Source organism: Ipomoea triloba, chromosome 10, assembly GCF_003576645.1.
Source record: "Ipomoea triloba cultivar NCNSP0323 chromosome 10, ASM357664v1".
In the NCBI taxonomy this organism is placed as follows: Eukaryota; Viridiplantae; Streptophyta; class Magnoliopsida; order Solanales; family Convolvulaceae; genus Ipomoea; species Ipomoea triloba.
Window position 1 is genome coordinate 1,325,736 of NC_044925.1, and position 16,670 is coordinate 1,342,405.

At 31.6% G+C, this 16,670-nt stretch overlaps 1 protein-coding gene across 1 annotated transcript; it reads left to right on the forward strand.

Annotated features, from left to right (window-relative positions):
• Positions 1-505: 505 nt before the first annotated feature.
• Positions 506-3,996, forward strand: LOC116032902 (tricyclene synthase EBOS, chloroplastic-like). The gene is made up of 8 exons (XM_031275641.1): positions 506-724; positions 1,021-1,288; positions 1,665-1,861; positions 2,258-2,433; positions 2,535-2,753; positions 2,867-3,005; positions 3,086-3,334; positions 3,559-3,996. The coding sequence occupies exons 1-8, from the start codon at positions 527-529 to the stop codon at positions 3,868-3,870; spliced, it is 1,758 nt and encodes a 585-aa protein (XP_031131501.1). The 5' UTR covers positions 506-526; the 3' UTR covers positions 3,871-3,996.
• Positions 3,997-16,670: the final 12,674 nt, after the last annotated feature.

Here is a 16,670-nt window from a genome sequence, read left to right on the forward strand (position 1 = left end):
GAATCCCCAATCCCAAGGGTCCACCACGTCCCGATCCGACAAAACATGTGATAGGATGTAAATCATGATAACGCAACTGAACATAGAGGCTAGACATTTGCTCACTACGCACAAGAAGCCCCCTCACTTTGAGAGGTTGCTCCCACACGGTTGCTGGTGAGACTCGATCCCTGGTCTCTTCTCCCAAACTTCACCCCTGTGACCATACTATCAAATAATATACATTAAGTATAAAAAGAATGTACTTTTAGTATATTAAAAATATACATTGTATTCAAGGGATGTACATTATTTGTGTACTTAATGTACATTATATTATACAATCTACATTCAATACACAAATAATGTACATTTACTATATTAAAAATATACTTTTTGTTAATTGTTATGGTCCACACATCATTATGTGGACCATGCCCACACAATAATTTGCCTCTTTTCTTAGCTTGGCTATAAAGAGCGCTAAAATGTGTGCTTTTACATTCAAACATAGTCTTTCAATTCCCTTGCTACCCTAAGACTAATAATGTCTCTTCATCTTGTCTCTCTATCCCTCTTCCCTTCTAAGCTTTACACTCCCAAGTATGTTCCAACAAAATGCCCAAGATTATCATGCTATTCCACCCTAAGATCTCAAGTTTCTCAAGTTGAAAGACCATCCCCAAATTACAAACCCACCATATGGACTCATGATTTTGTCATGTCCTTGAAAGTCAATAATGTGGTATATACTTTGAAATTTCCACTTCTTAAACCCGATATGTTACAATGCAAACGGCATCTTACCATTTTCTATTATATATACGTGTGTTTATTATAACTACAGATCAGACGCATAAAATTAACACTTTTCGTGTTTGAGTTATGCGTGTTTGTAGCAGTTCGAACTCTTAATTTTCGTTATTACAAGCACGAATGGCACTTTCTGTACTAGTGACTAGACAGTTGCGCGTCTATATATGTCTATTAGAGTAAATTTTATGTGATGTTCGAAGAAACGACATTGTGAAATGCTTGTAGGATGAAGAGTTGCAAGAGAGGGCAGAGAAGATGGAGGAGAAAGTGCGGAGAGCGATGGATGAAGTAGTGTTGATTCGGCCATGGCAAGTGCTTGAGCTGATAGATGAGGTGCAGAGGCTAGGGCTTGGCCATCGTTTTGAAGAAGACATATTGCAAGCTCTTGAAAGAATAGTTTCCTCTATAGGGCTTGACAACATTGTTGCATCACCTCACAAGTGTGGTCTTGTTTTCAAGCTTTTCAGGCAACATGGTTTTGAGGTTTCTCAAGGTATATTCTTAATTTGTTGCTTTAGTTTATTTGTTAATTGTGCAACTTACAAATATAAAAGTGACATTTTCTAATAAATAACTCGGTTCGACCCAATATCTTAATAAAATTGTGAATTTAAATATATAATGGTAATTAAAAAATATTAAACAATAATTATGTCACAAATAGACTCTACAAATACGTTTTACATTATGAATATCTTATAGCAAAGCAAAAAAAAAATGAAATGCATAGTGAAAACATTAATAATGAATAAAAAATGTGATGAAATGATGTCTTAGTATGCACTTTAATGAAAACATGAAATGTATAGTATCTTTCGCTGTCACCACTGATTGAGATGTTTTCATGTGCTTTCGCCACGTACTGGCAGATATCTTTAGCCATCTCATGGATGAAAATGGTGAATTCATTCCCACCATACAAAATGATACTAAGGGGATTTTGAGTTTATATGAAGCCTCGTTTCTCACCTTCGAAGGAGAAAACATTCTTCAAATGGCTAAGCCTTTTTTGACAAAATCCCTCAAGAATCTCATGGCAAAGGAAGACTGCAGCCTTTCTGAAGAGGTAATTAATAATAATGTAATTTAATTAGTATAAAAAAAGAAAAAGAAAAAAAAAATCTTTCTGGAGGAACAACCTAACCTAGTTGGATGGAAAATTGGCTTGGTAAGTACAATGTTCAAGTTCGATTCGCACGAGTAGTATATTGGTTTTCTTAGTTTGAGCTGGTTAGCTATGCATTGTCTATTAACATCATTGGTTTGAACCCATCAGCTATGGTGAACTTAGGCTGATGTTATTGTGGTCTAGTCCTTTACTGGTCAGCATCACAAAGTGGGTTTCATCTAGACTAATTGATGACTAGGATAAGACAAACATGACTAAATATAATACATAAGCTAAGGTTGAAAAAACTTTTGGTGAAATAGTTACAAATTAACAAATGCAAATCTTGAACAGGTAAATCATGCCCTTGAACTACCACAGCACTATAGACCTCCAAGGTTGGAAGCCAGGTGGTATATTGAGGCATGTAGGAAAACAAGGGGTTATAATGACTTTTTACTCGAGCTTGCTACGCTGGATTTCAACATGGTACAATCTCTATATCAAAGAGAACTCCAAGAAGTGTCAAGGTACATATATTATTGTCGATGTACTATGTACTATATATGTACTATATGTTAGTTATTTATCATGCAAATCTAATTGCAACTAACATTACATTAATTCTCAGATGGTGGAAAGACATAGGGTTAGCAGGTAAATTAAGCTTTGTGAGAGATAGATTAGTGGAGTGTTACGTCTGGGCAGCTGGAGTTACACCTCAGCCTCAACTAAGCAAGGCTCGCATAGGCCTAACAAAGGTTTCTGCACTAATAACAACAATTGATGATATCTATGATGTTTATGGATCTCCCAATGAGCTCCACTTATTTACAAATGTTGTTAAAAAGTAAGATTAAATCATCTTTATTTCTTTCAATCTTTTTCTTGATCTCTCTTTGAGATATTTAATTCATTCAATTCATTTTTAAAATTATTTCATCTAATATAATTAAATTGCAGGTGGGATCTTGATGGGGTGAAAGATCTTCCAGATTACATGAAAATATGTTTTCTTGCTCTCTACAACACAGTAAATGAGTTGGGATATGATACCGTTAAAGAGCAAGGAGTAAATTCAATACCCATACTTGCGAAAAAGGTAAATTTACACAATCAAATTACTAGTAGTATTAATTATGATAATTTGAATATGGGGTTAAATTGTTTTGTTGTTTTTAGTGGGCAGATATGTGTGAAGCATTCTTGGTGGAAGCAACTTGGAATAGCAAGAAGGTTACACCACCTCTTAAGGTGTATCTTGAGAACGCTTGGGTTTCTGTCTCGGGCAGTGTCATTCTTTCTCATGCTTATTTCTTGGTCACTCAAAATATCACCAATGAAGCATTAGATGCCTTGCAGAATAACAATGATCTTCTAAGATGGTCATCCACAATTTTCCGCCTATGCAATGATCTAGGAACCTCTAAGGTTAATACTTACTTACCTACATCTCATTTTAATTATCTTGTTTACATAGTAACAATTATGGTGTAAAATAGAATTCCATAAAATTGGCTATTCACATCGATGTATTAGTTATTCGGGTTTACTTAGTAATAGCTAAATTATTCATAATCCTAAATATACCCCGGTGTCTTTGTATTGATACAATGATGTTGTATTGATGTTTTTTGATAAATATTTTTTAACAGGCGGAGTTAGAGCGGGGTGAAACTGCGAATTCAATATTATGTCACATGCGAGAAAGTGGACACTTAGAAGACGATTCACGTGACTATATACGAGATTTACTTGATGAAGCATGGAAGAATCTGAATAAAAACAATGCATCCGATAATATTTCTCGGTTTGGAAAGCCATTTATTGAAGCGGCAATTAATCTTGCTCGAATTTCTCAGAGCACTTACCAATATGGAGATGGGCATGGAGCTCCAGATTCTAGATCAAAAAACCGGGTCTTATCCTTGATTATTCAACCATTGGCCTTGCCTGGGCAAGAATGAAGACATTTCTTTAGTCAAAATATGAGGCCCACATGTATATACCGAGATATGTAAAATATTATGTGAACTCTCATTTACTATTCCAAATTTCTTGCATTTCGTAAATAAATTAGAAGAATTAACCAAGAAGCTAAGGTATTTGCAAAAATTGAACGCATGACCTTCATATACGATAATTACACTCCACCCATTCGACCATCCTTTAGTATCCAAAACATTGAAAATTTATAACAATAAAATTAGAATAGCGAAATTACAACCAAACTTTATTTTCTCTTAAGGTTCTGATTTTGATTCAATAAATTTTCAAACGACCACTTTGGAACCGTACTATGCGCAAGGCAAGTGGGAAACTTGAATGTTATGAGGCAAACAAAGTTTGGAAAGTTTTAGCAACTTTATACAAAAAAATGGAAAATTTTAGCAGCTTTCTCCCAATGATGAAGAACGTGACGAAAAATCCAAAACTATTGGAAAACCATGAGGTAGACACCCACCTACATTTGTGGATGTCAAACATTTTTTTTTTTTTAACTCAGGTGATTCAATTTCGCCGCACTAATTCTATGCCAATCGGACCTCGTCTCTAGAGCCATTGCGGAGGTAAACTACGAATCGTACAATCAGCCTACCGATCAGATCCTAGTCTTCATTTACGTACAAGGGATCAAATCTATACCTTCCATCATCCTTCGGCATCTTTTCATACATGTTTCCAGTGGGATTCGAACCTCTACACTTCTGCCTCCAATGACCTTTAAGTCCGGCCATGAACTAACTACGCTAAACCCTACGGACAATGTCAAACATTTCTCTCTCAATAGAGTTGTAGACGTATAGTTACCTAGTTGCATTTGATATCATTAATTTGTCACATTTTTAATTAAGGTTTGTCACAAGTCCAAGTCACATGTATTTATCAACATATCACACAATCAGAAGTTAAAATGGATACTAGAACTCTGTTTGCCTATACAATACATACTAAGATAGCAGTTATGAATTTTCTTCATAAAAAAAAAAAAGTTCAAAATGCTGTCTAGAGTAATATTATATATGAAAATTTACTTTTTATTTTTCGTTATGAAAAAGGTTTCGCCTCAATCCTTTGATCAAGGGTCATTAACTTAGATGTATATGTAATATGAAAATGTAACATAAGGATAGCATTTTGCGTGAATGTTTAAAACATTTGAAGTTCGAGAAAAAAACTGTTTTGGTTTGCTAACGTCAAAATCAGCAATAAAATGATATTAGATATTTATTGCTACACTTTCCTACATTTCTTAATGATTTCTACTATACTAATAAGAGCCAAAGAGAGTTAAGCTTAAAATGGGTATAAAAAATGGCGGTCAAATTATTTAATCAAATTGATGGTTAGGATGAATTATTTAATCAAATAGATGGTTAAGATAATTCAGATTAATATTATTAATAGAGATTACCTAATTTAACCTTACTTTTATGATTATCCGTTAAGTTTTCCGTTAAATATTCTCTTCTCCGTTAATATTCCGTTAACTTTCAACTTACCCATTAATTTCTATAAGAAAGGTCTTAGGTTCGAATCTCATCTCAATCAAATTTGACATAATTAAGTTCCTCACTCTATTTACTCTTATTAAATTAAATAAATTAGTAGCTACAACAAAAAAATGATACATATGTATTTCTTTAATTTAGAATTATGTGTCTACAATACCTTTATTTGAAAAAATTATTCATTATCAAAAAATTAAATTATATAAGAGAAATAATTTCATTAGTTATATTGTCTTTATTTTATCTCATGCAAAGATTCTTTACATTCAAATTTATCAATTGATATTCATTACATTGTCTATTATCTTATTTTTACAATATCTTGTAATTAAATATCAAAGTTATAGTACAAAATAATGTTATATATTTATTTACCAAGTATTTTATTAATACTATGAAAAAATAAATTTTAAAATAATTTGAAGCTAATTATATTAACTACTTGGAGATTGGTTGACAAAGAAAGTAATCAAATAACCAAACAAATTGAAGTAGAATCGCTCTATTTTACTCTTATTGAATTAAATAAATTAGTAGTTACACCAAAAAATGATACATATGTATTTCTTTAATACCATGAAAAAAAATAAAAAAAATTAGTTTGAAACCAATCATATTAACTACTTGGGCGATTTGTTGACAATGAAAGTACTCAAATAACCCATTACCCAGCAAATTGAAGTGCGAAACTACCTTTTTAATATTTTTGGAATATATAATATTTTAGATTTTCAAATTTTTATTAATTTATTTAATCTTTTATCTTAAACTATGGATTTCTTTATCCACAATAACTCATTCAACAATAATGGTTGAACCAATGAAACTCAAGCAAAACACCTAAAGGAAAGTCCATAGCTCCTATATCATAATCTCATTGCATATCGTTGTCATCTATGCTACCAACAATAACCGAATTGCAAATAACACACTACCAACAAAAAGGAAGAGAACAAATAGTAAAGATGAAGACAATGACAATGTTACTCAAAAGAGAATTAAGAACCACTTAGAAAAATTCAAATGAAAAGTAGTATTTATTTAGACTATCATTTTTAGACCAAATATTTATATTATCGATTTTACAAGGTTGCAAACATTTATTTTAGTAATAATTATAATGAATTTTTTATATTATCTTGGATTCATATACTTTGAGTTAGATATTTAAATAAAAAAATTCGACATTTAATTACCCATGTATAAACTTCTCCTATATAATCTTGCATTGATATACTTTCAAATATTTATTTAAATATAAACATTGGGCATTAACCAATTCACGCAATGCGCGTATAAAACTAGTATTTTAATGTATTTCGAAGCGGTGCATATTAGGATCATTCATGGATCCATCAAGTCCGCTCTTATTTCTCAATTACGACAAATCTATTCATATCCTATCTACATCCGTCAATATAGTGAATGAGATATAAATTGACGTAATAAAAAGTTGGCACTAGTGAATTGAATGTGAATTTTGCGTTCTAAAATTCACTATATCCAATCCGCGTATACGAATTCACTATCAAAGCAACATTTTTCAATCTTAAAATAATCTTCAAAGCAACATTTTTCAAACTTAAAATCTCCTTTCTTATCCACATCCAATCCACCTTATCCCCCATTAGCAGAATGGATTGGATTGAAGGTAGTGGATTTGTATAGAAAATTAAAAGAATTGACGAATAAGAAGGTGTTTGCAAGAACTAAATATGTGTCCTTTATGTATGAGAATTCCAGTTTCGGCGGACTAATCTTAAACTCACAGGACCCCACCCTTAGAGTCACTGTGAAAGATAAATGGTGAGTTGCACAATTAGCTTACCAGTCAGATCATAGTATTCATGTGCACATAAGAGATCCAATCTACACCTTTTATCATCTTCTAAACTCATGATTTAGACACCGATGTCCATTTGTGGATGTCCAAAATTTATCCCTCAATAAAGTTGTAGACTAATAGTTTCCTACTCGACTTTGGTATCCTTAAGTTGTCACATTTTAAGGTTTGCCTAACCCCATGAGGTAGACACGACGTTGATTTGTGGATGCCCAACATTTCTCTCTCAATACAGTTGTAGACTTATAGTTGCCAACTTCCCTTTGGTATCCTTAATTTTGTCAAATTTTAAGGTGTGCCAAATGTCCAACGCACATGTATTTATCAACATATATACCACACAATAAAAAGATAAAAAAAATGGGAGTAACTTCAAATCTCCAACCAAGTTGATCAGATCGTTAACTTTATAACTGCAAAGCTACAATTATGATTCTCAGCAGCGGTCTATTAGCCTTCTTGATTTGAACTAGTAGTAAGCTATGGGCAACCTAGGCTTATAGTCCTTTGTCTGCTAAGGTCATAATAACGCGTAGTTTACGCAGTGCACACCCTTAGGTAATGACTATAGGCCCCTGATCATCCAAAAAAAATTAAAAATGGATATAGGAACTTGATTTACCTATAAAATGCATACGCAGAGAGTAGTTGTTGACCAGGCCAGTTTCCCTCGCACAAAAAAAAAAAAAAAAAAGAGGTTAAAATTGCTGTCGGATCCAGGGCGGGTAATATTATATGAAAGTTTACTTTGTATTTTTTGTTAACGTAAATGGTTTCACCTCAATCCTTTGATCAAGGGTCATTAACGAACTTAGAAGATGCATGAATGTGATATGAAAATGTAACACAATGCATTTTGCGTGAATGTTTAAAGCAGAGTTAATACCCAATTTAGTCCTCGACTATAGTGGTTTTACTCGATTTGGTCCTAAGTGATTTTTTATACTCAATTAAGTCCCGGACTTTAAAGATTTTACTCATTTAAGTCCTCCGTTAATAATTCCGTTAGTTGACTGTTAAAAGTAGGGTTAATATGGTAATTTAACCTCCCTCCTCCCTTTTGGTCAAATTGTCATCTTCTTCCTCATTTCTCCTCCATCTCTTTGGGAAACTAAACGAGTACACGGCCACTGCATCTTAACTCTTTGTTTATCACATGTGGTCTCTGCCACCATAATTCATGGCTTAGGAAACTAGTCAACTACTACATATCACTGCCTGCGTTCCCCTCTTCATATTCGTTTTCTCTCTTCACTCGGATCAAAGAACTTAATGCCCATTCGTGGAACACCATGATCAAAGGCTATTCAATGACTTCAAACCCCCATAACTCCATTGTTTTGTTTGAGAAAAATGCGGGAAAATTGTGTGTTTCCCCACAAGCACACCTTTACTTTGCTTCTCAAAGCCTTTTCCAAGGCCAAAGCAGGAAACCCACTAAAGGTTTTTGCTCAATTACGAAAGTTTGGGTTCGGTTCTGACCATTTAATTAGTGTAGAATTCTTTGGCTTCAACTTTTGTTGTCTGTGGGTACATTAAACTTTCGCGCAAGGTGTTCGTTGAAATGCAGAAAAGAGATGTCATTTCTTATACTGCATTAATTGATGGGTTCAAAAGAAATAGGGGGCCAATTGAAGCTTTGGAGCTTTTTCTAGAGATGAAAAAGACTGGTGTGAGGGTGGATGAAGGTACTGTAGTTAGTGCTCACAATTTTTCTTGCTATTAAATTAAAAAAAAAATTACAGTTGAAAGAAGATGAAGGAGAAATGAGGAAGAAGATGGAAATTTGACCAAAAGGGAGGAGGGATGATAAATTACCATATTAACTTTGTTTTTAACAGTCAACTAACGGAATTGTTAACGGAGGATCTAATTGGGTAAAATCATCAAAGTCCGGGACTTAATTGAGTACAAAAAGTCACTTAGGACTAAATTGAGTAAAACCACTATAGTCGAAGACTAAATTGGGTATTAACTCGTTTAAAGCATTTGAAGATCGAGAAAGAAACGTTTTGGTTTAATTTGCTAACGACAAAATCAGCAATAAATTGATAGAGGATGAAATTAGATATTTATTGCTACACTTCTCTACGTGTCTTAATGATTTCTTTTAATCTATTCCGAAGTAGTGTATATTAGGTGGGTTCGTGGATCCATCAAATCCACTATTAGTTGTCAAATCCGTCAAAATTACTCCCATCTAATTTATACATACGAAGTATATGCTAATAGTGGATGAGATGTGAATCTACTAAGTGAAAAGGTGTCAATGTGAATTTAACCACCAATTCCGTCACTAAAGGATCCACTTGTCGATAGAAAATTCTTTGAGTTACAGGAAAGTCTGTAATCACTATCTGAAGATAAGCTTAGGGTGAAACCCGCCTTGTGAGTGATCCTAACTGACAAATGACCTCAAACTAAGAATGCCAATAGATAGTTTCTGTGAAAAGTCAAACATAGAACCTTGTGATTACGAGGGTAATCAACTATACAACAAACTTGGTTGAATTGAATTTGTCTTATGGATAAAAAATTCTAAATCTACTTTTGACGGATTTGATGATGCACCTCAAATACCGCAGAGCATACTTACACAATTTGACCATTACTAACCTTTTTTTTTTCTCAAATTATTCTTGTCACATACTCTCATTTGGTGGATTCTATTTGATTTGCATATATTTTTATTCTTGTAATACAACTTTTATGGGTATAGTTGAAAAAAAAAAAAAAAAAAAAAAACACCCCATCAATTTCCTTAAAAATCATATGCCAAACACAACTATTGCAACTCTTATGAATCAAAGGATTATTAATTTATTAATGATATTTTTCTTCTTAAATTTACATCTTACTATTTACCTATTGATATAACAACACAATTATTTTTATTCATTAGATACCCTGAATTGGCTTACCACACCCAACATTAAAATTAAAAAATAAATTATATAAAAGGAATGAATAAAAATGTGATGATAAAAAATGAAAGCATACCCCACCTTAAACGGGTTGTAACTTGTATCATTTTTATTGGTCGAGATGGATTCTCACCCATCTTCACCTATGAGATGTCTAAAGATGTCTGCCAGTGACTAGTATAAAGTGCATATCCACTTTTCTTTAAAGATTCTATAAGGTGGGGTATGTTTTCATTTCACCACATTTATTATTTATTATTCATTATTTCATTATTGAATCTTTGACCATATCCATATATTTCACAATACAAATATATTAGGAGTACGTGACGACATGACAAGTAAATGATCCCACTACATTATTTTATGAATTAAAAAGAAAAATTGTTTACGTTTATTCTGAAAATCTATTTTGATATCTTGAGTCCACGGAATAGTTGTTGCATGTGCCACTGTCAGCTTGTCCTTTAGAACAATCACACCAATAACTTTTTAGATTTTTTTTCTTTTGAGTTTGCTTGTACGGAATATATAGTTTTGCATGTGCGACTGTCAGCTTGCCCTTTAGAGCAACTACAATAATATTTTTAAAGATTTTTTTTTTTTAGTTTTCTTGTACGGAATAGTTGTTGCATGTGCGACTGATAGCTTGCCATGTGGAGCAACCACAACAATATTTTTTAGGGGTTTTTTTCTTTTTTTTGGAGTTTTCTTGTCTACATATAAGAGAGAGTAGGAAAAAGAAGAAAATAAATTTGCAGAGGGAATGATTTTTATGTGGGACTATAAAATTTAAAATAAAAAAAAAAAACAAAAGAAAAAAGTCTTTGGTAATGCGCATTGCACGCACCAGTTGTTCCCAACTCAGCTGTGTTTGGTTAATGAGGTTAGACATAGTGAATGGAAATGAAAATTATTAACATTGTTTGATTCACAACTTTTTTCAAGACAATTACTTTTTTTTTTTTTGAAAACCAACAAGAAAATCGTTCAATACAAGAAGGAATTATATTACCCTTCTAACTACGAAATCAAGTACCTAATTTAAATTAGGTATCATTTCTAAATTGCAGCCCATCCCTTCCCAAGTCTCAACCTCCTCTTCTAGTCTCCATTCTCTAATAAATTTTCATGTTTAAAGAAATGTGAAATATATTGAAAGAAATGAACTTAATTAATAAATGAAGAAGATAAATTATAACAGTAAGGATTATTTTGACCACAAAATAAAAATGTTAAAATTATGATAATTTCTGTCTTTATATATATAGTTAGCATTAACATAGGAATATTATTGCCAAATTGGGACTCTTCATTAGAGGGAAAAGTAACACACACTGCTTTTTAGCTAGGTCGAAAATATAAATGAATTCAAAATTGTCGAATGCCATTTTCTCAAAAACTCAAGGAATTTACATAATGGGCATACACATTTTTCAAATATAGAAAAATATATTTATAATAATTTAAACATACACACATTTTCACAATGTGTGGAATACATGTTTTTAGAAACACTTTGAACTTCATTTTCTCATCAATAATTATTTTGAGTTTATAAATATTTCAAATTTATCTCTATCACTTAAGAAAGTTTAAATCATCGATTCCACATTGGCTCGCCACAAATAATTAATAAAAATCACTCAAACTAATATTTTTTTTATTCGATTATAAAGTCATACATAATCAAACAAGAATATTGATAATCATTCCAATTCCAACCTACTACCAATTCAAATATATAGAATACTTTAACCAAAACTCATTCAATTATCAAGTATTTGATTATTATCCCAATTTGATCTGATTCTCATCTTCGAACCAAACACACCCTCAGTGTGTTTGGTTGCTATTATGGTGTTACCAAGTACAATTATAGTGTGGATACCCTAACACCGTTCCCTATTAAGATGTAGTAGATAAAGTAAATATTTACTATCATTCAAAACCACAAATGTTATTTTCCCTTTTCAGGGAAACAGTAGAGGTACCACTGATCAATCATTGTACAGCAAATTAACACATGGATGGGAATTTCTACCATATGCTTATTGAATCATCTATCCATACTGAAAAGGGAAAATAACATTTGTGGTTGTGAATGACAGTAAATATTCACTTTATCTACTACATCTTAAGAGGTATCCACATCTATAATTTTTGTTGGATATTTTGTACTGAAAAAAATTGCTTTACAAAGAACAAAACTAATGAGAAGCTTGATTTTTGGAGAAATTTTTCTCCTGCAAATACAAGTTAAGTAATATCAATGCGGTGTGACTACAATACGGTGTGAGTACAATATCTCTCGATGGTTAATCAATTGGATGCGGATGCGGATGAGGATGCGGTGTGAGTACAATATCTTTCGATGGTGAATCAATTGGATGCGGATGCCTAGAACACTCTACCGAAGGGTCTCCAGGTTCAAATGACTTGATTAATTTGCATGGAGGGACTTTTACTTTTAGGATCATTTTATTGTGACATCCGAATAATATTTTCAGGATCTTACATGTTTTCCTAGGATGATTACATAGAAATGAGAAGTCATATTTATAGCTATAAGATAGGAAAGTTTGAATATATTCAAATAATATTATTATCTAATTAAACAAATTAGATAATATCAATATTATCCAAAATATAGTAATATTTAAAAATAATCATATTTATCAAATTTTCTATGTTAAAAATGTTAAAATTATGATAATTTCTGTCTTTATATATAGTTAGCATTAACATAAAGAATAATTCAATATTTATTGCCAAATTGGGCTCTTCATTAGAGAGAAAAGTAACACACACTACTTTTTAGCTTGGTTGAAAATATAAATGAAATCAAAATTGTCGAATGACATTTTCTCAAAAACTCAAGGAATTTACATAATGCATACACATTTTTTAAATATAAAAAATATATTTATAATAATTTAAACATACACACATTTTCAATGGGGAATACATTTTTTTTTAAAAACACTTTCAACTTCTTTTTTCTCATCAATAATTATTTTGAGTGTATAAATATATCAAATTTATCTCTATCACTTAAAAGTTTAAATCATCAATTCCACATTGACTCGCCACAAATTATTAATGAAAATCACTCAAAATAATATTTTTTTAAACATTTATTTCGATTATAGGGTCATACATAATCAAGCAACAATATTGATAATCATTTCAATTCCAAACTTACTACCAATTCAAACATGTAAAATACTTTTAACAAAACCCATTCCAATTATCAAATATTTGATTCCTATCCCAATTCGATCTGATTCTCATCTTCGAACCAAACACACTCTCAATGTGTTTGGTTGCTATTATGGTGTTACCACGTGCAATTATAAATGTGGGGCCAGGTAAAACACTAGAGGTACCACTGATCAATCATTGTACATATATAGAATTAAGCTAATTAACAAATGGGAATTCGTCGCATATGCTTGTTGAATCATCTATCCATACTGAAAAGGGAAAATAACATTTGTGGTTGTGAATTGAATGATAGTAAATATTCACTTTATCTACTACATCTTAATTGAGAACAATGTTAGGGCATCCACATCTATAATTTTTGTTGGATATTTTGTAGTGAAAAAATTTGCTTTACGACAACAAAACTAATCGGAAGCTTGATTTTTGGAGAAACTTTTCTTTTATAAATACAAGTTAAGTAGTATCAATGCGGTGTGGGTACAATATCTTTGGATGTTCCTTTGATTCTTCAATTGGATTGATTTGCATGGAGGAACTTTTACTTTTACTTTCAGGATCATTTTATTGTGATCTCCGAATAATATTTTCAAGATCTTACATGTTTTCCTAGGATGATTATGTAGAAATGAGAGCTTCCATTTATAGCTATAACATAGAAGAGGTTGGAACATTCATCACTTCTTCTAAATACTGCTTATTGAGACATTGAGTTAAGCCCATACGGGCCTCTAAGAGCTATCTTGAGGTAACCAAAGTATGACAAACTAGGATGTTAAAGGCAAGTACTCAACTACTATACAACTCCATTAGGGCAACCAAGAGAGGAACAACACAATAAGAGGGCAGCTGTAACTCTACACCTCTACTGAGGAGAAATGTTTGCCATTGTCCCGGGGTTTAGTGTAGTTGGTTCATCGTCTGACTTAAAGGTCATGACTAGAGGCGGTAATATAGGGATTCAATCTCACTAGAAACATATATAGGGATTCGAATCTCACTAGAAACATATATAAAAAAAAGGTCGAAGGATAATGGAAAGTATAGATTGGATTCTTTATACACACATGAAGACTAGGATTTGATCGGTAGAGTGATTGCGCGACTCGCGATTTATCTCCGCAGTGAAAAAAAACTGATTGACATCCACAAATGTTATTTTCCAATAGTTTTGGATTATTCGTCACGTTCTTCAATGGGATAAAAGCTGATCAAAGTCAGAAGTCAGAACCTTAAGGGGAAAGCTTGGTTGTAATTTCGCTATTCTGATTTTAATGTCAGAAATTTTCAAATTTTTTGATAGTAAAAGAGTGGTCGAATGGAAGGTGTTCTTGCATATGAATGTTATGTGTTCAATTCTTACAAATATCTTAGCTTCACAGTTAATTTTTCTAATTTATTTACAAAATGCAAGAAGTAAACTAATAATTTATTTACAAAATAAATTTATAAGTCATAATTTAACATTACTTATGACAAAAATAATAATTACAATTAAAATTCATGAGAATGGATACTAGCTTTTTTTTTTTTAAAGCATTCATTATTTAGATCTTGCGATTAAAAATTCAAGTGGTGACAATTTTTCATAACTAAAAGATTAAAAGTGCACATTTTATTATATAAAAGTATATTTACATAAAATTACATATTTTACAACATAAAAGTACAATATTTCTAAAATATACACATTTTATTTGCACTTTTAAGTATTCACTTTAATTTCTCGCATGTGACATAATATTGAATTCGCTGTTTTACCCCGCTCCAACTCTGCATGTACAGAAACATTTAACGAAAAACATCAATACACCATCATATTAAAATGTTAAAATTATGATAAGTTCTGTCTCTATATATATAGTTAGCATTAACATAAAGAATAATCCAATTATCATTTCCAAATTGGACTCTTCATTAGAGGGAAAAGTAAGCACACTACTTTTTAGCTAGATTGAAAAGATAAATCAATTCAAAATTGTCCAATGACATTTTCTCAAACACTCAAGGAAATTACATAATGCATACACATTTTTTAAATATAAAAAAATATATTTATACTAATTTAAACATACACACATTTTCAATGGGGAATAAATTCTTTTATGATCTAAAACACTTTCAACTTTTTTTCTCATCAATAATTATTTTGAGTGTATAAATATATCAAATTTATCTCTATCACTTAAGAAAGTTTAAATCCACGATTCCACATTGACTCACCACAAATTATTAATGAAAATCACTCCAAAAAATATTTTTTTAAACACATTTATTTCAATTATAGGGTCGTATATAACCAAACAACAATATTGATAATCATTCCAATTCCAACCTAATTACCAATTCAAATATGTAAAATACTTTAACCAGAACTTATTTCAGTTATCAAGTATTTAATTCCTATTGATTCTGATTCTCATGTTCGAACCAAACACACCGTCAATGTGCAGTAGTTATATCGTGGACCATGGTCCACAAAGCTGTATGGACCATGGTTAAAAAAACGACATCGTTTCTTTAAGTAAAGAAACGGTTTCCGTCACAATTTAACAGAGCTCCGTAAATTAAACTATAGTTTATCTCAAATGATACTGCATCACATTTCTTTTTATATTATCAAATGAAACTGTAGTTATATGGAAATGAAATTGTAGTTGTGTTGAAAGAAACTGCAGTGTATATAAAATGAAACTGAATAACAGTTTCACATATTTGAGTGTATATTGTCCAATGAAATTGTAGTTACGTTATATCGAAATGATACTGTAGTTGTGTTGAAAGGAAACTGCACTAGTTGTGTTGAAAGGAACCTGCAGTGTATATAAAATGAAACTGAATAGCAGTTTCACATATTTGAGTATAATGTTGAATGAAACTGTAATTATATCGTAAAGAAACTGTAATTATGTTGAAAAGAAACTACAATGTATATAAAATGAAACTGAATATGTTACACTAATGTAGAGTGACTTTACTCCTAACGGCGCGAACGAATGCAGTTTCTTTTTATTAAAAGAAACACGGCATCGTTTTAGCCATGCTCGACAGTATAATTTGCGCTCAATATATTGGGGTTGCTATTACGGTATTACCACAATTTTAAATGTGGGGCTAGGGAAACAGTAGAGCCGTAGAGGTGCCAGTGTGCCCCTGATCAATCACTGTACAGCAAAATAATACATGGGAAATCGTACCATATGCTTTTTTTTTTTCTTTTTTTGGAAACATACCATATATATGCTTGTTGAATCATCTATCCA

What these genes read in the sequence shown, in the direction of transcription:
- LOC116032902 (XM_031275641.1), top strand. Translation starts at nt 527, where the DNA reads ATGTCTCTTCATCTTGTCTCTCTATCCCTCTTCCCTTCTAAGCTTTAC. An exon ending in GAACTCCAAGAAGTGTCAAG is followed by an intron (nt 2,434 to 2,534) that starts GTACATATATTA and finishes ATTAATTCTCAG; the next exon opens with ATGGTGGAAAGACATAGGGT. An exon ending in ATGATCTAGGAACCTCTAAG is followed by an intron (nt 3,335 to 3,558) that starts GTTAATACTTAC and finishes ATTTTTTAACAG; the next exon opens with GCGGAGTTAGAGCGGGGTGA.